General features: G+C 42.4%; 1 protein-coding gene across 4 annotated transcripts in view; it reads left to right on the forward strand.

Annotated features, from left to right (window-relative positions):
- Positions 1–25,442, forward strand: part of ASAP1 (ArfGAP with SH3 domain, ankyrin repeat and PH domain 1) — a 315,920-nt gene that overhangs the window by 211,363 nt on the left and 79,115 nt on the right. For all 4 annotated transcript variants that reach the window (XM_075920136.2, XM_014573856.4, XM_075920138.2 and 1 more), the window contains 2 exons: positions 18,513–18,600; positions 22,112–22,160. In XM_075920136.2, coding sequence (XP_075776251.2) covers positions 18,513–18,600; positions 22,112–22,160 — 137 coding nt within the window. The remainder of the gene's footprint in view (positions 1–18,512; positions 18,601–22,111; positions 22,161–25,442) is intronic.

A 25,442-nucleotide genomic window follows, 5' to 3' on the forward strand; every position in this document is an offset into this window, starting at 1 on the left:
TTACTTCTTGTAAGTATTGTTTTAAGAATTTAGATTTTCAGTGCCTGTACTTACTGCTTTTTCCCAGTTTTACCACAAGGCCTTTAATCTATCTTTTGCCTGCCTGCTTGTTTGGGCCTGATCCTGTTTTTCTTGCTGAATGGCCCTTTTCCATGGACACAGGCTTTGTCCCATTACCAGGTTAGCAAGGAGGGTGGCCTTGTTCACTAAATCCCACACCTCCTGGTCCTTTTTTTGAAGCATATCCCTGAAAACTTTGAGAGTGCTACTTTAACTCTCAGTACCCATCCTTAAGGGAATCTAGCTGTGTCTGGGTACTGAGGGACAGACATTTCCACCTTTTTACTTTTGCAGCAGAGGCTTTTACATTTTGCAGTTTCCTATTTGAATTTTTATAATTAGTTAATTTGAGGAACACCTCATTACAGGTTTCATAGGAGCCAAACTGAATCTGTGTTTTCTTTTCCCTTTTTCTTTTGGGTTTAGCTTTTCCTGCAGAGAGATATTTTTTTTTTCTTCTTTGCAGGTAGCTAAGTGGAGGTAACTGTTATTACATGCCTCCCATAATAGCCAAATTGCTGCTGCATCTCCTTTGGCAGCATTAGAAGGTTTGTACATGAGGATATACTGTGCCAATCTATCCTCTAGGTCCAAAATATTACAAACATCTTCAAGGGCTTGTCCAGTCCAAGGACTGTGCCCATATTTCTGAAGGATTTGTTTAAAGGGTGTTATTTTTTTATGAAATGTGAGGTTAGAGCTCCTTCAAACTCTATTCCTCCCTCTGAGACTGCTTTCCCTGGACTTTTCTTAAACATCTTTAATACTTTTGTGGTTTCCTTTATCACCCCTGAACCCTTGCAGCGAGTGACACAGCCTAGACTATTAATTAATAATCGTAGCTTCTTTTTACAGCCTAAATTATTTTAATAATTGTAGCTTCTAGTTACACAGCCTAGATTATTCCAATGAATAATCGTAGCTTCTTACACAGCCTAGATTATTCCAATAATAGTCGTAGCTTCTATTTACAGCCTAAATTATTTCAATAATTGTAGCTTCTAGTTACACAGCCTAGATTATTCCAATGAATAATCGTAGCTTCTTACACAGCCTAGATTATTTCAATGAATAACCATAGCTTCTATTTACAGCCTAAATTATTTCAATAATTGTAGCTTCTTTTTACTATGAGCTCTTTTGTGAAGCCTCTACCCTCTGGAGGTCAGCAGGCTTTGGTTAACCAAAATAAAAAGAAAGAAAAAAAAATAGAACTGCTCTTTGTAGAGTCAGCTGTGTGCACACTAATGTTCACAATACCTGAGGCTTTTTACCAATATTCCCCCTTTCGCATTCTCCACCAAAATGTATTTTAACTACTTATTCCTATCACTACTTAACCCTTATACACTTGTGTGTATATATATATATATATATATATATAACCATTCATTCATACATCCATTCATTCAAGTTCTGTGTATAGTTACCAGCCTGGAAGTTGCTTGTGACAGAATACTGGCCAGGTATTCTGTACACAAGTGATGGTAGTGGGGAGCGAAGTCCTGATCAGGTGCACATCTGAAGCTCCTGGTAGGCTGGCAGCAGAACCTTGGACTCTGATTCCATAGTTTTTTAGTCCAGTTCTTATAGGAATTTCTTCCTATGCCAGTCTATGGAAATTGCTGTATCATGCTGATGTCTCCAGGGTGGCTGCCAGGTGCTCATCAGTGATCTCATCGGGTGGACCTCCAGTTTCTCCACTTGACACCTTTTGGTTGCACTGGCACCTGACGCCTTCTTCAGCCCTTTGTTGCTGTATTCTCAGGCTGGCACCTCTTAGAACCATTCACTCATCATCCAAGCACTCTCTCATACATTCATACAGTATTTTGTATAATAATAAAAGTTGTAGTTACAGAAAGTTTCTGGGTGGTATTGCTTAAAACATTCTCTGAGTGCTGAATAAAGTTACAATGTTTTAAAGAGAACAGGCGTCAATTAAGTAACAATGCCCTTAGTCAATTACAGGGCTTGGCTCCCATAGCAGAGTTAGTGGCTTGACAATGCATTGTTACAATGTATCTCTGCAATGTTAATTTCAAGCAGCCCCTTGCACAAACTTGAGCATGCCCTGGAGCACAGAGGGGGGGGCTGTTTCTGGTTACATAGGATTATATTTTTAACAGTTCTAAGTTACATGACCTAATACATTATATTCTAAAGGGACAATAATAATCATAAATCTAAACATTTAACAATCTTAACAAATAATAATAATAATAATAATAAGAAGAAGAATCCTAATAAATCTAAACACTTTAAGTTGTGGGGAACAAATTATGGGGAGTCACTTCCATTTGGGGGAATCACATTTTTAATACATTAATATGTTATCCCTACATAATAAATGAAATTAATGTGTTTGAAAGCAGTCATCATTCTGTTACATGAAAGCAAGCAGGCAAGCATACCCTGCAAAGCTACAGTTACTATGGCACAAACCAGTCAGTAACCCCTCAGCAATGCAGACACTGTATTCTCATGCATTGCAACAAGTGTTACTGACTTTCAGCTTCAAATTGTTGCCTCAAGGCATCTCCGCTCCTCTAATATCCCTGGTCTTGGGCTGTTCAAACTCGACGTCCAGGTGCTGTGTCTCAGTGGTCCAGCCATGGGTGATACTTTAACTTTTTGTTTGACAAATATTATGGAGGGTACAGCACGTAGTGATAACCATAGGGCTGTTATCGGCCAAGTCCACCTTCCTATAAAAACATTGCCAATGTGCCTTAAAATGGCCAAAAGCACACTCCAGTCATTCTGCACCTGCTCTGCCTGTTATTGAACTACTCCTTGCTGCTGTCAAGACTCCCCCTGTATGGCTTCATGAGTCCTGGCATTTAGGCCTCCAAGGATCACAATGGCATTTCCACTTCCCTCATGGTGATCTTCTGATCTGGGAAGAATGTAGCTTTCTGAACAGGCTTGTAGCTTTCTGAACAGGCCAGTGTTCTGAAAGATGTGTATATTGTGAACCTTTCTGGACCACTCCACATTGATCCACAAGCACCTGCAGAACCACGGAGAAATACCCCTTGTGGTTAATATACTCAGAAGCTGAGTGTTCTGGTTCTAAAATTGAAATGCGTGTGTGCCATTTCTTGCCTCTTTGCAGTTTGGGAAGCCCATCCATGCAAAGCCATCCAAAATTTCACACAAGTGCCCGAGTCAGTCTTTCAGAGCAGGATGCAATTGATGGCCCTGCACATTTCCATTAACACAAGTCTAATAGTCGAATTTCCACTCTGAAATGATTGGCAAACTGCCTGGAGTTGCCACCTTCCACACTGCAATCGCCACATACTTCATCACCAGCATGGTAGCTCTCATTTACGTGGCTTTGCTTATCCAAAAGATCTGCAGGCATTGCTTTTCGTCCCAGGCTTGCATGAAGATGTTATCCCACTACTTAGTGCTTGTTTCCCAAGTCCAAAAGCAACATTCCACTGTGGTCAGCACCTCTGGGAATACCACATGAAATCTCATGTTGTTTGTGCAGTATTTGTAGTCCTTATTGTCACTTTGCATCTTCAGGAATAACTTAACTGCCTTTCATGATGTACTAGTGAGACCTATCAGCATATTCCAGCATACTGAGAAGGCAGACTGTGCATCTCAAAAGCCATTGAAAGATGGTGCCAAATGCAGACAAAAGCTCAGGGATGCCTGGGATGTGGAGTGATGTACCATGGGGCATTGGGACTAGACCTTGGATGCCCTGCTCCTCTCCATAAACCTCTGTGGTAGAACAGGAAGAGGTACTATGTGGAATAACTGCCCAGAATGCACCACTTTGAAAGGCATTGCAAGTGCAGCGAGTGTGGTCATGCTACTGTGCTGACGGCTGACAGTGTGGACACCTAATAGCATTTTCACTGCTGCGCTCTTTCAGCAGCGCTGTAAATGCCAGCGCTTTATATTTGGTAGTGTAGACATGGCCTAATAAAATGTTTTCCTTGGCAAGTGAATTGGCATTGAATGCATTTGTACTGAGGTGCTAGTGCACATTAACGTATTTTAAAGGAACATTCACACCCACTTTTAATAGCTGGAATCCCATCCTCAATTCCTTTTGTGAATTACATGTTCATTTTATTTATGGTTATAATAATAAAGTGTCAGCCAGACTAATTATGTTCTTGGCTGAACTATTTTCCTTCTATAGGCTGCTACATAAATACTTGTTGCTTTTTGCCTTCAGGTAGCAAGTTGGGGTGCAACATTAATCAAACTCCATAAAAGAAGCAAAGTTGGTCTTGGGTCTTATTCTAGATATACCCTGGCATGTACAAATGAGACTATAATTTGATCTATAAGATTGAACAACTTCTGTTCCACTTCAGGCAATGAGCTCTTCAATCAGGTCTGAACCTGACTAATTTGTATTTGCAGTGGTGCTCATGTAGAATGGTGACATGATGTGAGAGCCTCATTAGAACAAAATATGATGCCACCTTATAGTGAACCAAAGAATTCAATGTATTTAGCTTCACAATGTATCTTCACCAATACGCAGGACAATGTAGCACTTTAAAGACTAACAGGATGGTTTATTAGATGATGAGCTTTCGTGGGCCAGACCCACTTCCTCAGATCAAATAGTGGAAGAAAATAGTCACAACCATATATACCAAAGGATACAATTTAAAAAAATGAACACATATGAAAAGGACAAATCACATTTCAGAACAGAAGGGGGAGGAGAGGGGAGGAAGGAATTGATGATATTAGAGGTGGGGAGAGTGGGACGTCTGTGAGCTAATGGTATTAGAGGTGATAATTGGGGAAGCTATCTTGGTAATGGGTAAGATAGTTTGCGTGTTTGTTCATTCCTTCCCGGAGAGTGTCGATTTTTAACATGAATGACAGTTCAGAGGATTCCCTTTCCACCTGCATTCTGCTACAAAGACCTTTTACATCTGAACTTGAAAGGGAATCCTCTGAACTGTCATTCATGTTAAAATTCGACACTCTCCGGGAAGGAATGAACAAACACGCAAACTATCTTACCCATTACCAAGATAGCTTCCCCAATTATCACCTCTAATACCATTAGCTCACAGACATCCCACTCTCCCCACCTCTAATATCATCAATTCACAGACACTTACCTTCCTTCCTTCCTTCCCCCCCCTGCATCCTCCTCCTGTTCTGAAATGTGATTTGTCCTTTTCATATGTGTTCATTTTTTTAAATTGTATCCTTTGGTATATATGGTTGTGACTATTTTCTTCCACTATTTGATCTGAGGAAGTGGGTCTGGCCCACGAAAGCTCATCATCTAATAAACCATCTTGTTAGTCTTTAAAGTGCTACATTGTCTTGCATTTTGCTTCAGCTACCCCAGACTAACACGGCTACATTTCTGTCACTCTTCACCAATACATGACTAACTCAGCAGGTGACAGTCTCCTTTACACTTAACTAAAAATTACAGTAGTGCTATCATAGCTCCTGAAAGGGAAATCTCTACAGGAGTTTCGGTGCCTTCTGATTTTTGGTAATTAAGCAACAGGATAAAAATTAATTGCAAACACTTATGAGAAATATATTATAATTGTCTTTGGATGGGAAGCACAAAATAATGCCTCATTCATATTCAGATAACAGTATCAGTTTATTCATTTACCCTCATGTGTTTGCTTAGTTATGGGATCTAAATGTCACAGGATGACAAATGACTTCTCAGAATTCCTCACAGTGAATAATTACAATTATTGTTCATGAAGGACATTTTTATGATTTTTTTCCCTCAGTGACCAGTTCTTTAATTCTTGCAAAAAATTGTTACTCGTATTGAAATAGGTATAAAGAGCAAAAATTGATCAAATAATTTGAATTGCAGATTGGGTATGAATTAAGTCTATTATGTACTGCTTGGTATCTGATTTCAAACTGTCCCCCATATCTGATCTACTATAGTATTTTGTGGAGTGGCATGACTTAAGGTTTACACTTGACCTAAAAACATGGTTCGTTCCAGTACAATGTTAGATCTGATTTCTGATCACAATTCATATTGAGAAATCCACAACAAATTCCCTTACTGCTACTCTAGAGAAATTTAAATTCTCTAGCTTCCATATTTTGCAAGAAATCAGTAAACTTTCTCTGAAGGTGTATGAAAATGTAAAGGCAAACAAATGTTGATTTATAAGTGGTAACTGTAATCCGTTTAAAACATAATAAACCTTCCCAGATTAAGCATCAAGAAACCTTCTTCAGCTTTAGCTAGTTTTATTTTTTAAAATTAGGCTGTTACTCAACTTCTAACAGTTTAATTACTTAGAAGGCTTAGTTTGCTAAAGTGACAAGTACCTGCCATGCTGAACTTCATGGGGATGAGCTGGAGTGCTGATGAGAACCACAGTTGGGAAATCACATACTTCCCTGATGGACTGTATTATCCAATGGACAACCTAGCTTAAATTCTCAATTACTGAGGGTCAGTCTTTACACATTGATAAATTTGCTTTCTGCAACCAGAAAGGACGCGGGTAATGCTGAATAAGTCTTTTAGTAACATTTATAAAATATTGGGCAGGGTTTTGAGAGTGTAAGGTTTATATAACATTTTTTAAACCATATCACTATGAAAATATAAAAATTATCTCAGAATAATCATGGCCTTTTTTTGGCATTTGGCATGTGTTTGATGTGTTTTGCTCAAGGGAGATAACTAAAATCGTGGTATTACAGGTCCAGACTGAGATGCTTTGTCAGAGCTTTGAAAGACAGTTGCCCAGTGTTTGCCTCTAAGGGTGTGTCTAGACTACAGAGTTTTGTCGACAAAAGTGGACTTTTGTCGACAAAACTATACCTGCGTCCACACTACCACTGAGTTCTGTCGACATAACGTCTACAGAACTCAGCAGTTTTGTCGACGCTGGTAAACCTCATTTTACGAGGCATAACGCCTTCTGTCGACAGAGTTTCTGTCGACAGAAGGTGTTATTGCATGTAAACGGTCCTTTGCATCTACACTACCATGTCGACAAAGCAGCTTGCTTTGTCGACAGAATTCAATGTAGTCTAGACGCTCTTTGTCGACAGAAGGTTTGTCGACAGTATCTGTCGACAAAACTTCTGTCGACAGAAGCCTGTAGTCTAGACATACCCTAAGTCTAGATCTAGTGATGATATAAGTTAGATTGCAAGCTGTCGATGAGCTTGTAAGATCTTTGTGGTAGGAATAATCTTCTGAATATATAACTGTACAGCCCCTAGTACAGTGACGCCTTGGGCTGATTGAAGAGTCTAGCTGATACCATGATAAAAGTTATAAATGAAAGGGTGTTTTTTTTCATCTACTGAAAATCCCTAACAGTATAAATAAACCAGTCTAATAGCACAGAGCATGGGGCTACCCTTCAAGACATCTGTTTAGTGAGACACTTGGGAATTCAGACTCTGTATCCATCAAGACCAGAGACTTTTTGATAAATGTCCAGGGTAAGATGTCAGTTCTCTTATTACTTACTTATTTCTTGCTTCCTGTTACATAGAGCAAAATTCTTTTGCTTGTCACTTCCTATGTAAGGTGAGCAAGATGGATAGAGATAAATGAGCTGACAAATCTTTAAACAAAGGCTTTTAGAGTAGCTGCAGGGAAGCAAAGTTTGGGATATTTCCAGGAAATAGTTTCTTTCTTTGAAAGAAGATTGAAAGTAAAATGAGATCACAAATTTAGAAGCTAAATGTATAAGATTTTAGACTAACATGTAAAGTCTCTTACAGAATATGTCATTTTTATCTGATTTAGATTTTTATAAGTTTTTAAAAATATAGCTAAAGGTCTTATAGGCATTTATTAGTTTTAGACTAGTCTAGCAGTCTACTGTGTTAAACCCAGGACACACACAACATTAAAGCTGCAGATCACTTCTTTATAAAGTATATAAATTTAGCACTTGTGAAGATGTCTCGTTGTATGCAGCAGACTTAGCATTTTACATTTTAACACTTGCAAATGAAATAAAATCTAATACAGCTACTTTATTGCTGTAATTTACATTTGGTGGGTAAAGCATAGGCCTGAGTCAGAATATGGTTGTACTGAAAGCAGTGCCATGGACTTCCTGTGTGATCTTGGGGATATCTCTTAATATTTCTGTACCTCTCTTTCTGAACCTTCACAATGAGGATAATTGAGGGATGTTGTGAGACGAAGTGTTCATGTTTGCAAAGTGTCTCAAAATGCTTGGCAAGCACATGCTACAAAAATGCAAATTGCTGCACTTATTTAATAAACATTAAAAAATAACTACTATTCTGTGTGTGTCATCACCTAAACCATGCCTACCAATGCGGTTGTTATTTTAATCCCCCCTTCTGTCTCACATTCATTATCAATTATTGTAATAGCTCATTTCCTTCCAGATAAGAGTAAAGAACTAACTATAGTGAAAGCTTTGTTATCCAGTACTTTGTTAATCAGAAAGCTTGTTTAACTGGTATTGCCCCCAGCCATAATACCATTGCATCTTTAGGCACGTGCATCTGGCTCCCACCTATCCAGCCTGACACATCATGCCTCCAGCATTGTGGGGCTTCTGACAGCCAGCACTGCCTGGAGATGTCATCATCTGGCACCTCCTTCCCCGTCATTCTGCCTCAAGCCACTGGGAGCTAGATCTGCCAGAGGGTTCCCTGACAGCTAGCCCATATGTGTGCCTTCCGTTTAAGAAGCATGCACAATTAAATTACTCTGAGTGAGTGAATGTGTGTGGTAGAGAGGACTGGTCTGCTTCCTCATTCCACCAGGCTTTGTTAGTCCTTTCTTTCTGATGCACAGAAAGTTAGTACTTTCCTATCTGGCGTAGCCAGAATGATAACCTAACCCTTTGCCTTCAGAGCAAACATTCTGAATAATATCTTGAATGGCCAGGCGTTCCAAAGGAGGTGGGGGCTGGGTGCCGTGTGCCATGCTGTGTGTTTGGGGAGCAGAGCAAGAAGCTTGAATATCCAGCACATACAATTAACCGGCAATGACCATTCCCCATGAGTGCAGGGTAACAAAGCTTTCACTATATTTCTGTCGTGGCTCCAGAAGCCATGGCCAAACAGTATCTGTATTGAATGCAGAAGGGTATAGGGCAATTTTGACATCAGTGTACAACAATCTGGTAACCAAATGCATTTGTTTCCTAACACCCTGTCTTAGTTTAGTAGGTATGAGCAGGTGTGATGGAAGGGAGGGATACTACCCTTTTCTAGACATCTCAGCATTCAGTTAACTCAATTTCCAGTAAAGGATTAAACCCAAAATCAGAGGGTATCCAGAAAATGTTTGCAGGGAGCCAGGAAAGCCAATGGGAAAAGTGTGTGAGATTTGAACTGAAATAGGTTCTTCCTAGTCCAGTCTTTTGTGTGAGTTCAGAGCAGGAATTGGGGGAGAGCTGGATTAAGCCCGGAATAAAACATGGAATTTTCAGCAATATCCAAGTCTAGAAAGGGTGGAACCTTGGAGCAACGGGTATACAAGTAAACAGGGACTGTTTAGTTAGGGTACATCTAAACAATGTTCTATTTTCAAAAGAGGATTTGCAAATTCCATGGGATCTCACTTTCTAAAGCAGAGCTTTCGAAATTGAAAGTACTCGGGACATGGTTTCTTCAGGAAAAAAAACCTTTTTTGAAAAACACATACAAAACTCATTTTTGTTTGTTTTGGGGGTTTTCTTGTGTGCTGAGCTTGTGTTCAGCTGTTTGCTGGGGGGTTTTCCTCCTTTCCCTTCTCCCTTGCCCCCTCACGGAGAGTGCACTGTGGCTGGCAGGTGGAAGCTGTGAGCTTCTAATCAGGGTTTGAAATCTAGAAGCCTCTGCTCATTGGTTGACCCTTAGCTCCTCCCCCTGATTATCAGTGAGTCCAGGGCTTTATAAAGGAGTGAGTCAGTGACCAGGGAGCTTGTGAACAGGGTCTGTTAAGAGGGAGTTTGGGAAGGGGGTGAGATACACTCACCATTCTTTAAAATCTTTTCACTATACTCCTGCCCTTCAAGGAGGCATTTAATAACAATTGAGGAATCTCTCAGAAGGAAGGCAGATATGGATGGTGATAGGTCTGCTATTGTTACCTGCACAGTATGTGCCATGTTTGTCTGCACTAAGTGCAAGCTGGTCACCATTTTGGAAGACAAAATTAGAGGACTTGAGGTCCAGTTATTGACCCTACATTCTATCAGAGAGGATGAAGACTTCCTCGATGGAAGGCAGCATTTAATCCTGCAGGCACAGCAGGCTGAAGAGCCAGTCAGGGCAGTACAGGACAAGGAAGAAAACTGGCACCATGTAACTTCTAGAAGGAGAAAAAGGCTAACTCAGGTATCCACCATTCCTGTAGAGGTAAGTAACCGCTATCAGGCTCTCTCCACAGGCACTGCGGTGGAGAATGCTTTGGCAGGGACCTCTCAGGGAAGAGATCAGAAGGGAACACCATCTACCGGAAGAGCTTGAGGTTACCCCACAGGAAGACATTGCCAACAACATATTCCTGGCTCTCAAGAGGTTTTTGCATTTGAATGATGGCAGCATACCACCCAAGATTAGGGAATCTGTGACTTTGGGGAGCTTTTTAAACAGAAGCCTTTAGTGGCAGGGTAGTTTTAAGGCCTCTTGCAGGCCCCAACCTTCTGCATTCAGAGTTCCAGAGTGAGGAACAGCTTTGGCAGCTGGACTCTCCCTTTACATTGGGTCACTTGCATGAGTTTAAAACTACTGCTAGACTATTGGGGTAGCTTCCATAAAATTATTTAATCTGAGTTTGCTCCCCTCAGATCTGTATTCAGGATCTTAAGCATGAAGTTTGTGTAATGTAAATGAGTAGGCAGTTATATAACAAAATACTTCGGGTGGTTGAAACCGTGATACATTTGCATTTCAGGTTACTAGACTGTTAAAAATATCTTTAAAAACAGAATGTATTGCAGAGGTTTAGATGTCCTATACTGGGGCGGGCAAGATATGGCACACAGGCTGGATCTGGCCGCCAAACCTTTCAGTCTGTCCTGTGGCCTGATCTGCCAGGATGTTGGGTACAGAGCAGCCCCATGCTGCTGAGAGATTGTTCTGGGGGAAGAGACAGCATGCGAAGCTCCCCTCCCCAACATATGTCACAGAAGGCTGCAGGGAGCAGCCAGCTCCTTTGAGCTGGTGGCTGAGGCAGGCAAGGAACCTATATGAGAGTCCCACTGGGTTGCTGGCCAGGAGCTGTCTAAGTAAGTACATACCAGCCAAGCCTACACCCCCAATTCCGTGCCCCAGATCTCCACCCAAATCCTCTTCACTCTCCCTACCCCAAGTCACATTTCTCTCCCAGACCCTGCATTCCCTCCTACATCCCCACTGCAGGCCAGAATCCTCTGCTACACCCACACCCCTTCCCCGACCCTGCACCTTCAATCCTCTGCCCTAGGTCAGACACCCCTCCACCCAAACTCCCTCTCATATCCCACACTCTCTCCTGCACCCAAGTGTCCTATGCCAGACTCCCTTCTGCACCCAATCTCGGTCCCAGACCCTACATCTCCTCCATAGAAAAGTGTGGTCCTTGGCTACTTACCAAAATCATGAAGTGGCCTCTCCTCAAAAATATTGCCCACTCCTGTCCTATACTGTGGTGGTGTTCCTATTTCTCCAAAGATGCTTTCTCTTTTTATTCTTCATGTGTGTCGAAGGGCGACCCCGGGGCATACTTCAGGCCCCAGAATACGATGACCTAGTCCAGTGGTCCCCAACCGTTTGGGGTTGCCGGGCGCCAGGGGGCATGGCCGTTCGCCCGCTGGGCGCCCGGGGGGCGGGGCCCCCCATAGCCACATTCCGGGGCCGGCGCCCCCGGGGCCGGCGCTCACAGTGCGCCACGCGCCCTGAGCCGGCTCCGTCACCGCGCATGCGCCACGTGCCCGGGGCCAGGCCAGCCCTGAGCACTTGGCGGGCGCCGAGAAATGCCCCCGCGGGCGCCATGGCGCCCGCGGGCACCGTGTTGGGGACCACGGACCTAGTCTTAGGGGAAATACGGCCTTCTGGCCTAGTACCAATGTGCCGTGCCCCTGACTTAGGGCAAATATGGCCCTCTGGCCTAGTCCTTTAAATGGTCCAGTCTCTTTCCAGGCTTTGGAGGTGGAGGGGGCCCGGGCCCGCCCTTTCCACCGGGCTCCGACCCAGGGCCCTATCAGTGGTGGGAGACTCCCACCACTTGCTTGGCAGGGAGTTCTCCCCGAAACTCGCCGAGCCTGCCGGGCTTTTTCCTGCTCCCCGCCCTAGGTCACTTCCTACCCCCTTCCCCTGGTCCGCAGCGGTCCCACCTGTAGGTGCAAGTCTGGCGGTAGTAGCGGCATTCCCAGCCCTGGCATCTCGTGCAGCTGCAGCGGGTGCGGTGCCCATGTCTAGGGACGTTGGGCAGCGTAGTCTGCATTGTGGTCTGGCTTGACCCAGGGCAGGTAGCGGCTTGGTTAGTTGGTCCAGCGCCTCTCGCTCTGGTTGCAGCAGTTGCCACTCTGGAGGTTGGGCACCAGCTCCTCCTTCAGAGGTCGGCCGCAACTGAGCCTCTCTGCAGCCTTTTGTACCTGGGCTGCTCTGGGAGCATGCCCAGCAGGGCTGTGGGAGTGCGGCCCACTCAGCCACCTGGGCCAGGTGGACTCCTTGAGCTTGAGTGCGGGGTGGGATGTAATGAGGCTTAATAGGTAGTTCAAAATAGGGCTTTATTTCGAACGCCCATTTCACTGCCGCGTGTAGACACGGGCATTTATTCCGGTCTTTTAAATTTCAAAAAATGGCGCCCGGCCGGGAAGATGCAAATCAAGCGCGGGATATTTAAATCCTGGGCTTGATTTGCAATTCCAAATGCCTACATTTGCAGCCCTACATTTGCAGCCCTATTCCGAAATAGGCTGCAAGTGTAGACATACCCTAACTGATTGTCTTGCAATGCCCATAAATGAGGGACTATTAGAATGTGCAAAATTGCTCTGACCAATACTTGCTTCTCTAGCACAGACATCAAAATAGACAGATCGCTATTAGCAACTACCTTTTAGGCAGCTTTAAATGCTTTTAAATGCACTCCATATCTGAATCATTTGTTCTTGCAGTGGTCCATGAAAGGACTGGATATCATTCTCCAGCAAAGTCTATTTTCTGAGCCGACTAATCTGAAAAAGCTCAACGTGACTGCAAAGATATTCATCTTTTTGATTGGCATACTATTATGGTCACTACTTTTACAAGCCTATGGGCTACGGTGCAGTTGCTCCTGGGGCTGGGGCTACAGTGCAATTTTTAGTACCGTGGCTCCATGAGCAACTACGCTGCAGTTCTGGCTCCAGCTCCTGCAGACACTACGCAGCCCATGCTGGCAGTAACTCCAGCCCTGGGAAAGGGCAGAAGTTGGGGCCAGGGTTGGATGATGGCTGCCCTTTCCTTCTTCCTGAAAAAAAAAAATAGGACTACTATAGTGTTTTCTTTTGTTTTTGTGTATTGTTGAAGATTTACCTACCTGTCTTTCAGATTTCATCTTTTCTATTAAGCAGATATGACAGGTGAAATAATACCAGAGTGTGCTCTTTGTTTTTCTTCTACGGGTCTACAACTGGCCTTCAGTTAAGACTTCACATGCTTACTTCATGCTTTCATTTGCCTTTGCTTAATCTAGTAATCCCTCGTGCGCTGTACGCACAAACCAATATAGTGATACTTTGTGACACACTAGTTACAGGCAAATGTCTGTGCCTAGATCAGTGGTCTCCAACGTTTTACACCCAAGATCACTTTTTAAATGACAGACCAAGCCAAGATCTACCACCCCGCCCCTTCCTTGAAGCCCCGCCCTCTCTATTCTCCTCCTCCTCTCCATCACTTGCTATCCCCAATCCTTATACTGCTTTTTTTTTTAATTCTTCTGTAGCAAGAGGTTTTTCCAACATTTGGCCTGTCTAGACTGGACCAAATGTCAGAAAAAAACCCTTCTTTTGGAAGCCCCCTTATTCCTTGGGAAAGAGGAATATAGGGGTGACTGAAAGAGCCTGTTTCCTCTTCCACTAAAAAAGCAGAAGAACAAACGCAACCCTGGATGCAGAAGAGTTTTTCTGGGATATCTCCAGAATCCTGAAAAACTCCTGCAGTCTAGATGGACCCTCACTGGGTTGAGACAGGATATGTAGTCTCTGGGGTGGGAATGAGGGATTTGGGTGTGGGAAAGGGTGAGCGGTGCAAGCTCTGGGAGGAAATCTGGGAGGACAGCTGGAGCTAGGCGCAACCTCCCTGGGCTGAGCGCAGGGCAGCTGGGCTGGAGCGAAGAGAAGCGGCTTCCTGGCCAGCTGGCCATGGCGCTCAGCCAACGTGCACCATGCTCCACGTGGGCTGGTGCAGAGGAGAAGTTGCCTGGCCAGCTGGCTGTGGCTTTCAGCCCGGAGGAGGCTGAACTGCGCTCCAGCTGATCAGGTGGCTTCTCCTCTGTGCCTGCCCATGGAGCGTGGTATACCCTGGCTGAGCGCCATGGCCAGCTGGTCATGGCGCTCAGCCAGGGTGCCCCACACTCCACGTGGGCAGGCGCAGAGGAGAAGCCGCCCGATCAGCTGGAGCGCAGGGCAGCCTCTTTCAGCTGAAAGCCACAGCCAGCTGGCTGAGGTGTTTCAGCCCTCCCAGCCTTCCACCTCGCACCATTCCGCGCAGCTACTCACCTGTGTTGTTGCTCGGTGAGTAGCTGCTCCTCAAATGAGGAAATCAAATTTAAATGTACTGTGCAGGCGCGCAGTTCAGAGAGGGCTCGAGAGCGACTCTTAGAGCCCCTGAGATCAATCAGTAGATCGCGATCTACTGGTTGGTGACCACGGGCCTAGATCTTGGGAAACGCACAAGTTTAGTTTAGCATCACATAACAAGTATAGCATGGTGGGTTTTGGAGAATTACTTATGGATATGATATATGGCATGTAGAAGAAGGAGATCCAAATATTTTCACTATAATGGCTCAGTTTTAATTCTGCATGGTAACAGCATAATGTATTAATATTTTTTCTTTCTATTCCCATGCCCTCAGATGCATAATAGGATGTTCATCAGTTTCCACCATTTATTTTGATCCTGTACTGATTTGTACAGGCTTTTTTTCGTGATGTTGATGAATTTGACTTCTCTCTCTCTTGTTCTGTGTATTATTTCTTTAGCTTATCCTCCTTTTCTCTTTCCAGGTGGTATCTCTAATAGCAGTTGATGTAGATATCATATTGGTGCAATTTTTAAAGTGTCTTCTAAATACATCCATTGCCACCACCTTAGCATGTTTGATGCTTTGGATTTGTTTTCAAGTTTATGAAAGTTGTTTGCTGCTTTTGATGTTCATTGCTTGATATCTAGCATGGTGTCACCACCATTGCACATTTAATTCCTCAGATATGTAAAATGAGTTATTTCTAGTGTCACCTTCTACTCTGATGGTCGCTTTTGGGGCATGGATGGCCATATATTTTGTCTTCCCCCTGTTGATAAACTTGTTTTGCAGGGTCTGCCAAAATCTGAATCTTCCATCAAACAATATGTTGAACTAAGGGGGACAATGTCATCATCAAAACCAAGATCACCTAATTGTGCTAATATAATTTGGTATATTTTATAAAATAGCAAAATCTTAATAAACTTTAATAAATGTCTCTTCATTTTTCTAAGAAATGGTTGTTATACAATGTGTGTATTAGCAAAATTTTCTTGTAGTTCTGGGAGTGAGAAATGGAGAAATCATCCTTCCTAAATCCAAACAATTTTTTTGTTTAGTTTTGCTTCCTTGCACTATGAAAGATGAAACGCATGTTAACTGTGGGGTAGCTATTTCGGGATACCAGAGGTGTAGAAATACTCTTAAAGTATGTTTACACAGCAAAGTTATTCTGAAATAACAGCCATTATTTCAAAATAACTTTACTAGCATCTACACAGCCAAACCGCTGTTTCAAATTTGGTAAACCTCATTCCATGAGGAATAATGCCAAATTTGAAATAGCTAGTTCAAAATAAGTGCTGTGTAGACATTTATTTCGAAATAGGGGGCCTCCAGCCTTCCCAGGGTGCCCTGGTGGCCACTTCAACCTCAACCAAGAACACTCCTCTCCCTCCCCCCGCCCCAGATCCCTTAAAGGGGTTGATTCTGGCCGCAGTGCCTGTGCCAGCTCCAAACCTGCCAGCCCAGAGCCAGCAGTCACTGCCCTTGACCCAGTGGCCCCAAAATATCAGCCAGCAAGCCACTGGCAGCCAGCCCTCCACCGCTCACCAGGAGTAGTCTGCCACCTCCTAGGGGCCTACCATGGCCCAGAGAAGGTGGACGCCTTCCTGGTCCAAGGTGGAGATCATGGACCTTATTCAGGTTTGGGGGGGTATGCCCAAAACGTCTATGATCTCCGCATTAGACGGAGGAACGCAGCCGTCTATGGCAGGATAGCTGCCAGCCTGGCCACCAAAGGCCACATGCGAACCCAGGAGCAGGTTTGTATGAAAATCAAGTTGGTCCTGCGAGACCCCCAACCCTGAACCCTGAGCTTCCCCTTGCTTCCCCCTTCCAGCTCCCTCCTCCCAGGATTCCCCTTCTCCTCTCCCACCCTCTCTTCTCTCCTCTCCTGACTCCTTTCCTAAGTCTCACCAGAGTTTCTTCCCCTCCCCCACTTTTGTTAAATAAAGAGAGTTTGTCTTCATGAAAATACATGTATTTTATTTGACATCAGGAAGAGGGGTTATGGAGGGGTAAGTGGAAGGATGTGAGGGAGGAATGAGGCACAAGTCACCAGTGGGGCGGACCAGGGAGGCTCTTAGTGCTCTGTAGGGTAGAAACTCTCCTGCAGGGCCTCTTGGATACAGACAGTGCCCTGATGGAGCTCCCGGATGGCAGCCTGCAGAAAGTGCAGCCAGGCTCACAGCAACATGTCCATGAGAAGCACCAGAGTGCCCAGGGGCAGTTTTGGCTCCACGTTGCAGAGTGCTGTGATGTCCCGAGTGAGGGCAACCAGAGCACGCAGAGACAAAATGCTTTGCTGTCCCTCATCGAGGTAGGCAAGCAAGCAGGGAAAGCTGAGAACCGGCTGTCTGGGGGAAGGGTCCCTTTAAGCACAGGCCTCAGATAGCTTCAGGCAGCAGCTACACAAAGTAACTCCTGACCTGATGCCCTGCCGGACCTGGTTCCGGCTGGCCTTAAATGCTATTCAGCATCCACTCAGTGTGGACGCGCTATTTTGAAATAGCAAAAAGCTATTTCAAAATGCATTGTGTGTGTAGACGCATTATTTTCAAATAAGCTATTTTGAAATAACACTGTAGTGTAGACATACCCTTAGACTAGAGACTGAAAGATTTATTAGGGCATAAGGAGATTATATGTACAGATATGCAGAGAGAGAGAAGTACTGGTTTAGCAAAAGAAGGTAGTTAACAATTGTTAGGACTAGGTTCTGCTGTTTCTCTTAGTAATCTGGTTTTTAAGTTTGGTTGGGGTTGTGTGTGTTTTTTTGTTTGTTTGTTTGTTTGTTTGTTTGTTTGGTTTTTTTTTTTTTTTTTTGTAAAAGGATGGCTACTTTTTAATCCATTATTGAGTGTCCAGGGAGGTTAAAGTGTTCTCTTACTTGTTTATCTGAATAGTGAGTTGAAGTGAGTGGATTCAGTAAAATTAGTCATATGCTTAAGTACCTTCTTGAACCACAGCCACAGTCAAGTAAGTGAAAATATGGGAAAAGATTTAACAAATCACATTGTGTAAGCATATTTACTAAAAAAATGGTTAGCAATAATCCCTTCTGGATTTATACAGGAACTACCTTACTCTTTGGGAAAATCAGAGCCAGCCTGTATAATTAATTTGGTTTCATCTCTTTTCTGTCAGTTGGTTGAAGAAATTATACTTGTCTCCCAGTAAGGAAAATAGATGTGGATGCATCCGTGTATATATATATTGTGTGTATTTTTCAAGATTATTTTGTTATTTTGTAGGTATTTTCAATTGTATGAAATAATTAAATAAAATGGAAGGAAAATGGAAGCATTCAAATATATATTCATATATGTATTCAACTTCACCAGCCACGTGGTTCTGTGCTCTGCACATGCACAGATCACTCAATGCCAGCTCTTCCAGGATGTAATCTACTCGCCAAGGGCGAGTAGATTACACTATTTGTCGAGCCCTGTGTATTCATTATAAAACACAAACGTCTTAAAGATAATGGGATTTTTGTGTTATTAAACACAATTGTAGAATTAAATATTGGAACTTATTTTAAAATAAGTTTATTTCTTCAAACACTTCTAAAATTATCAAAAAAATAAATTGCTAAAAAGGAATTTTAGTTATTCTTGTACTGTTCCATCAATACTGATACAAATATGACTATAGCCATACATAAAACGAATGAAAAAATACCTTTTTGGTGAGAAAAGGGCCCAACATCAAGACTACTACAGGTAATTTTTTTCTTTAGTCCAACAGGCAACCTGCCAAACTGAATTTACTAACCTGCCAGGTGAAGCCAAATGCCGAAGATAAGAAGTCTTTTGATCTGATATCACGTATGTAACATTTTAAGTGAATAAATATTTGCCCCATTCATTATCAAGTAATCCATTGTCTAGTATTTACAAAATGTTATTGTATAGCAAAATAATTAAAAGGTTCTATTTTAATTACAAATTAAGCACCTGGTCCAAATTTATGCAAACTTTTGTGGATGTTTGGCTTGTTCTCTAATTTTAACTCAATGGACATGACTTTATACATCTTTATATGGAAAGTTTTCTAACATCTACAGGTATATATGTTGCAAACTGTAAATATTAACTGTTATGAAGTGTAGTTACTAGATGTGAATATGCTTGCTCAGATTGGATCAGGTAACTTTGCAGTTTTAACAGTCTGTCAGTAATTCTTCAAAATATTCCCTATTATATGTGAAACTTTGGTTTCATCTCCTTCATAGAGATGAAAGATAGCCTATAACCATTCAGTAATACCTGTGCTTCTCTATCCTGCATTGTGTCAGATATGGCTCTGTGTTTGTCACAGAGGTTGCAGAAGTCACAGATTCTGTGACTTTGTGACCTGTATGACTTCTGCAGCAGCCAGTGTGCCTGATCCCAGAGCTGCTCAATCAGCTGGCTCCATGACCAGCTACTCAGGTGACCCTGGGTCAGTTTCACCAACCACTGCTGAAGTGGTTGTGCAGTTAGCCTCCCAGGCCACAGCTGGAGCCACCCCAGGCAGCTGCCCTCAGGAAATGCTCAAGAAGTGCCAGGTGCAGCTAGACCCAGGGACTGCCTAACCAGTAGCCAGAGTGGCTGGCCCTGGGGGCCACCCATGCAGTGGTCTCCAGGACAGCAGGAGCAGCTGCTGCTCCGGTGGTCTGCAGCTGCTGGTAACCCTGACTCTGCCCACCTCAACAACAGCTACCCTCTCACTGTAGCAGTCTCCTGGGGTATACCTCTCACAATAGTGCCTCCTGCAGCAGCAGCTGTCCCAAGATTTAGTTAAGAGTTATTTATAGTAAGGGTCAGAAGCAGGTAGGTCCTTGGCAATAAACAAAAATTCACACCCATGACCCTCTGTGACTTTTAGTAAAAATACTCATGAATACATATATCATAGCCTTAGTCATAGAAATTAATTCTGTTTGTGCTAAAAATAACATTTTCTTTGTATTGATTTTGTTATGCAACTCCTTTTACTTTAAAAGGAATTTTACAAGGCAGAATATAGCCATATAGTGTTTCTCTAGTACTTCCTTTTGTTTGTTTTAAACCATAACATAAGAACTAGGAGTCACCAAGTGAAATTAATAGGTAGCAGGTTTAAAACAAACAAAAGGAAGTCCTTCTTCACACAACGTGCAGTCAATCTTTTGGAACTCCTTGCCAGAGAATGTTGTGAAGGCTAGGACTTTAACAGGGTTCAAAAAAGAACTAGATAATTTCATGGAGGATAGGTCCATAAGTGGCTATTAGTCAGGGTGGGAGGAATGGTGTCCCTAGATTTGGTTTGTCAGAGGTTGGGAATGGGTTACAGGAGTGGAATCATTTTATTAGTCTCTAAGGGTATGTCTACATTACAGCGTTATTTCTAATTAATTCGAAATAAGTTATTTTGAAATAACGCATCTACATACAAAATGCATTTCGAAATAGCTTTTTACTATTTCAAAATAGCGCGTCCACACTGAGTAGACGCTGAATCGCATTTAAGGCTGGCCGGAACCAGGTCAAGCAGGGCATCAGGTCAGGAGTTACTTTGTGTAGCTGATGCCTGAAGCTATCTGAGGCCTGTACTTAAAGGAACCCCCCCCCCCCCGGACAGCCGGTTCTCAGCTTTCCCTGCTTGGTTGCCTACCTTGATGAGGGACAGCAAAGCATTTTGTCTCTGCGTGCTCTGGTTGCCCTCACTCGGGACATCACAGCAATCTGCAACATGGAGCCAGAACTGTCCCTGGGCACTCTGGTGCTTCTCGTGGACATGTTGCTGTGAGCCTGGCTGCACTTTCTGCAGGCTGCCATCCGGGAGGTCCATCGGGGCACTGTCTGTATCCAAGAGGCCCTGCAGGAGAGTTTCTACCCTACAGAGCACTAAGAGCCTCCCTGGTCTGCCCCACTGGGGGCTTGTACCTCATTCCTCCCTCACATCCTTCCACTTACCCCTCCATAACCCCTCTTCCTGATGTCAAATAAAATACATGTATTTTCATGAACACAAACTCTCTTTAACAAAAGTGTGGGGGGGAAGAAACTCTGGTGAGACTGAGGAAAGGATTCAGGAGAGGGAAGAAGAGAGGATGGGAGAGGGGAAGGGGACTCCTGGGAGGAGGGAGCTAGAAGGGGGAAGGAGAAGCTCAGGGTTGGGGGGTCTCGCTGGAGCAACTTGATTTTCATGCAGACCTGCTCGTGGGTTCACATATGGCCTTCGGTGGCCAGGCTTGCAGCTATCCTGCCATAGACGGCTGCGTTCCTCCATCTAATGTGGAGATCATGGACATTGGGGGCATCCCCCCCCCAAACATGAATAAGTGGCAAGTCCCTAGGAGCTGGCAGACTGCTCCTGAGGAGCGGTGGAGGGCTGGCTGCCAGTGGCTTGCGAGTTCATGTTTTGGGGCCACTGGGCTGTGGCAGTGACTGCTGGCTCTGGGCTAGCAAGCTTGGAGCTGGCACAGGCACTGTGGCCAAAGTCAACCCCTTTAAGGGCTCCGGGGAGGGGAGAAGAAGAGGAGTGTTCTTGGTTGAGGCTGGAGTGGCCACCAGGGCACCCTGGGAAGGCTGGAGGCCCCCTATTTCAAAATAAGTGACTACACAGCACTTATTTCGAACTAGCTATTTTGAATTTTGGGTTATTCCTCATGGAATGATGTTTAGCAAATTCAAAATAAGTGCTCTGCTATTTCGAATTAATTTCAAAATAGCAGTGTGGCTGTGTAGACGCTAGTAAAGTTATTTCGAAATAACGGCTGTTAATTCAAAATAACTTTCCTGTGTAGACATACCCTAAGGTGCTACAGGACCATTAGTCAGGGTGTTTAAGTTTTTTGCCTATTCAGTTCATTCCCTCTGGGGCCACCTAGCATTAGGTCACTGTTGGAAGACAAGATAGTGAGCTAGAGGGACCTTTGGTCTAGCACAGTATGGCCATTCTTACGTTTTTATGTATTCTATATAAGATGAGTATCTATTTTCAACAAATTGACTCTGTGGCATAAAATCGAATAAAATATGTTGGCTGTACAAAAAATAAGTATGTGAACGTCATGAAACATAACTGTACTGCCTCAGATCTTCTGTATTTCATTAACTATAACTGTCACCATAATCCTTGTTTTATACAAATGACTTACATTGTCAACAATTGTTTTTCTTTTTAAATAAAGTTCTGTTTATTAAAAAGTTAGTAACTGAAAATAAAGATGTCACAGGTTTACTGACTTACGTTCATTTATGTCTTACTTGCTGAATATGTTTTGGTAACATGCTTTTTTGGCATCTTTAAATGTTTAAATCTTTCAGAAGTGTTCAACATTAGAAAGAGTTTTGTTTGTTTGTATTTCAGATAATAGAACATACCACTTTCAGGCGGAGGATGAGCAAGAGTATATAGCGTAAGAGTGTTTACACTGTTATAAAGATATTTTTAAAATTTGTGTTTAGAAATACACAAAACTACATGCATCGCTAGCAAAACGATGTTTGTTGTATTAGAGGAAAAACACTGTATGCCTTTGTTCCTTGAATATTTTGCTATGCTGAAAGTCATAAGTGAAAATTCCCTTTCATCAGAGTGAACAGTGATAAGGGTTACTAAAGATTTGAAGCCAACAATTCCATGGGAAGGAGAAAGAAAAGTAGAATCTTACCATATTTCACCATTTTCACTACAGAAAAAATTATATATCTGCCTCCTTAAATGTATAATACTACATATGGGAGACCAAAAACACCTTCTGTTTGAGTCTTAATGTACTTTGGAATCTATTCATTTTACATAACTTAATTAATAAAGTAACTTATTTACTCCCACAGATAATTTCATTAGACTAATCCATCTATCTGCCAGTGCAGAACTGTTCCATACTTTCTAGTGTTCTCTGATTCACATTCCTATATTTGTCTTCTGCGTATTGCTTTTGGTAGCCATAGGGCTTTCATAGCAGTGTGATTATATAGAACAGTTCTCAACCTTTCTATATTACTATACCCCTCTCAGGAGTCTGATTTGTCTTGTGTATCCCAAATTTTCCTCACTTTTCTTTGGTTACAAAATCAGACATAGAAATACAAAAGTGTCATGGTACACTGTTACTAAAAATTGCTTACTTTCTAATTTTTACTATATAATTATAAAATAATTATATAAACTGGAATATAAATATTGAACTTTCAGTATGTAATATATAGAAAAATATACACAAGTCACTATATGAAATGTAGTTTTTATTGCCGTTGATAGTTCTTTTTATGTAGCCTGTTGTAAAACTAGGCAAATATCTAGATGGGCTGATGTATCCCCTGGAAAATCTGTGCATACCCCCAGCAACATTGAGAACCACAGGTGTAGAATATTGCATTCCATTGCCACCTGACAATTCCAGTAAGAAAGCTGCTGATGGAATGCCCAGGGCTAGTGCCCATCTACCTCCCTCCTCTTAGTTTCATTGTACCTTATCTGCTCACCTGTATTCTAGTCTAACATCAGATTGTTCTTTTATGCTTGGTGTCTTGTTTACATTTGAGAACCCTTTATAGTTGATTGGCAGGTGGAGAAGTAGATGTCATAGACAAGCAGTAGTTTGGGGCCCAATCACATACAGAGTGTGAGCAGGGAACGATCCTCATGTTGTACTTGCAATTAAGCTTTAGGCTAGTCCTGCAGATTGTGAAAGATGACTGTTCTGTCATATTTACAGCTTGACTTTACACATTGTTTGGGAAACACCATGTTATTTTCCCTTCATTTGTTTGCTTGAGGGGAAAAAAACAAAGCCATTAAAATATTCAGTCAGCAATGTTCTTAATGCTTAATTGAGCTTGAAATATTTACCATAAATTAGCTTTTACTCTGTTTGAAAGATCAAGTTATAATGTATTTCATTTTCTTTATTGATCTTAGCATTTTGAGACCCAGTCATTTAAAATAGTTATTTTGATACTGTAGATATTTTCCCCTCTGATTATTTTGTCAGGCTAGCTTGAGATCCCACTGTTTTTATTTCCTGTAAGCTTCAGTGCAATGTATCAAAATTTAAAAAATGGTTCAACTTCAACAGCGGAGAGAATGAATTTATGCTGGAGTATATTTTTTAATATTGTTATTGTAAATAGAACTTGCTAGGCCTACAGATAGACTTGAGAAGTTTCCTGGATTTAGAGGTAGTAAATTGATTAACACTAATGATATGTTGCCTGTTTTAGAAAAACAAACCACTAAAAACTACAAACAAATTGCTGTAGTTCTGTTTATTCAAGTGCTGTGTATTCTGGGCAAGTATTTATAAGAGACTCAAATAGCGTTACATTCATCTATGAAATTTTGCAGATTTGATCAGTAATATAGGTTGCTTCGCTTCGTGTGTGTGTGTGTGTGTGTGTGTGTGTGTGTGTGTGTGTGTGTGTGTGTGTGTGTGTGTGTGTGTGTGTGTGTGTGTGAGAGAGAGAGAGAGAGAGAGAGAGAGAGAGAGAGAGAGAGAGAGAGAGAGAGAGAGAGAGAGAGAGAGAGAGAGAGAGAGAGAGAGAGAGAGAGAGAGAGAGAGAGAGAGAGAGAGAGAGAGAGAGAGAGAGAGAGAGAGAGAGAGAGAGAGAGAGAGAGAGAGAGAGAGAGAGAGAGAGAGAGAGAGAGAGAGAGAGAGAGAGAGAGAGAGAGAGAGAGAGAGAGAGAGAGAGAGAGACAGACAGACAGACAGACATATGGGGCAACAGACATATGGGGCAACTAGCTATTTAGGCAGTTTTCAAGGTGTGGACATACCATGTATTTATAAAGTGGGGTTATGATTTTGCTTGGTTACTATGTAACCCTTTCCCAATGGTTCCTGACATTCTATTAGCGTTTTTGACTGCCACTGCACATTGAGCACATGCTTTCAGAGAACCGTCCATGGTAACATGAAGGTCTTTCTTGAGAGGGCCCATCATTTTACATGTATAGTTGGGATTATGTTTTCCGATATGCATTACTTTTCACTTATTAACACTGAATTTCATCTGCCATTTTGTTTCCCAGTCACCCAGTTCTGTGAGACCTCTTTGGTGTCCATTTTGAACGTAACTATCTTGAATAGTTTTGTATATTTACCACTTCTATGTTTACCCTTTTTCTTCAGATCATTTTTGGAATACGTTGAACAGCACCAGTCTCAGTACAAATCCTTTGTGGAGTCTGCTATTCACTTCTTGCTTCATTGTGAAAACTGATAATCTATTCTTAACCTTTGTTTACCAGTTTTTTAACGTATTACTGAACGTTGAGAGAACCTTTCCTCTTATCCCATCACTCCTTACATCCCTTTAGAACCTTTGATGAGCAACTTTGTCGAAGGCTCTCTGAAAGTCCAAAACACTATATTCACTGGATCACTCTTGTCGATATGTTTCCTAACACCATGAAAGAATTCTGACACGATTTCTTTTTACAAAGTTGTGTTGAATGTTCTCCATAAGTGTGCATCATAATTCTATTCTTATTGTAGTTTGAGCCAGTAACTGTAGTTACTGGTTCTCAAGTTTGGCTTACTGGCTTGTAATGGAAAGGATCAGCCTCTGGAGCCCTTTTGAAAATTGATATTACAATAAACTATTCTCCAGTCATCTGATTTTAACCAATAGGGTTACATACCAATTAGTAGTTCTATAATTTTGTATTTGAGTTTCCTCAGAACTCCTGTGGA

This window comes from Pelodiscus sinensis, chromosome 2, assembly GCF_052426305.1.
Source record: "Pelodiscus sinensis isolate ZL-2025 chromosome 2, ASM5242630v1, whole genome shotgun sequence".
NCBI classification, from domain to species: domain Eukaryota; kingdom Metazoa; phylum Chordata; order Testudines; family Trionychidae; genus Pelodiscus; species Pelodiscus sinensis.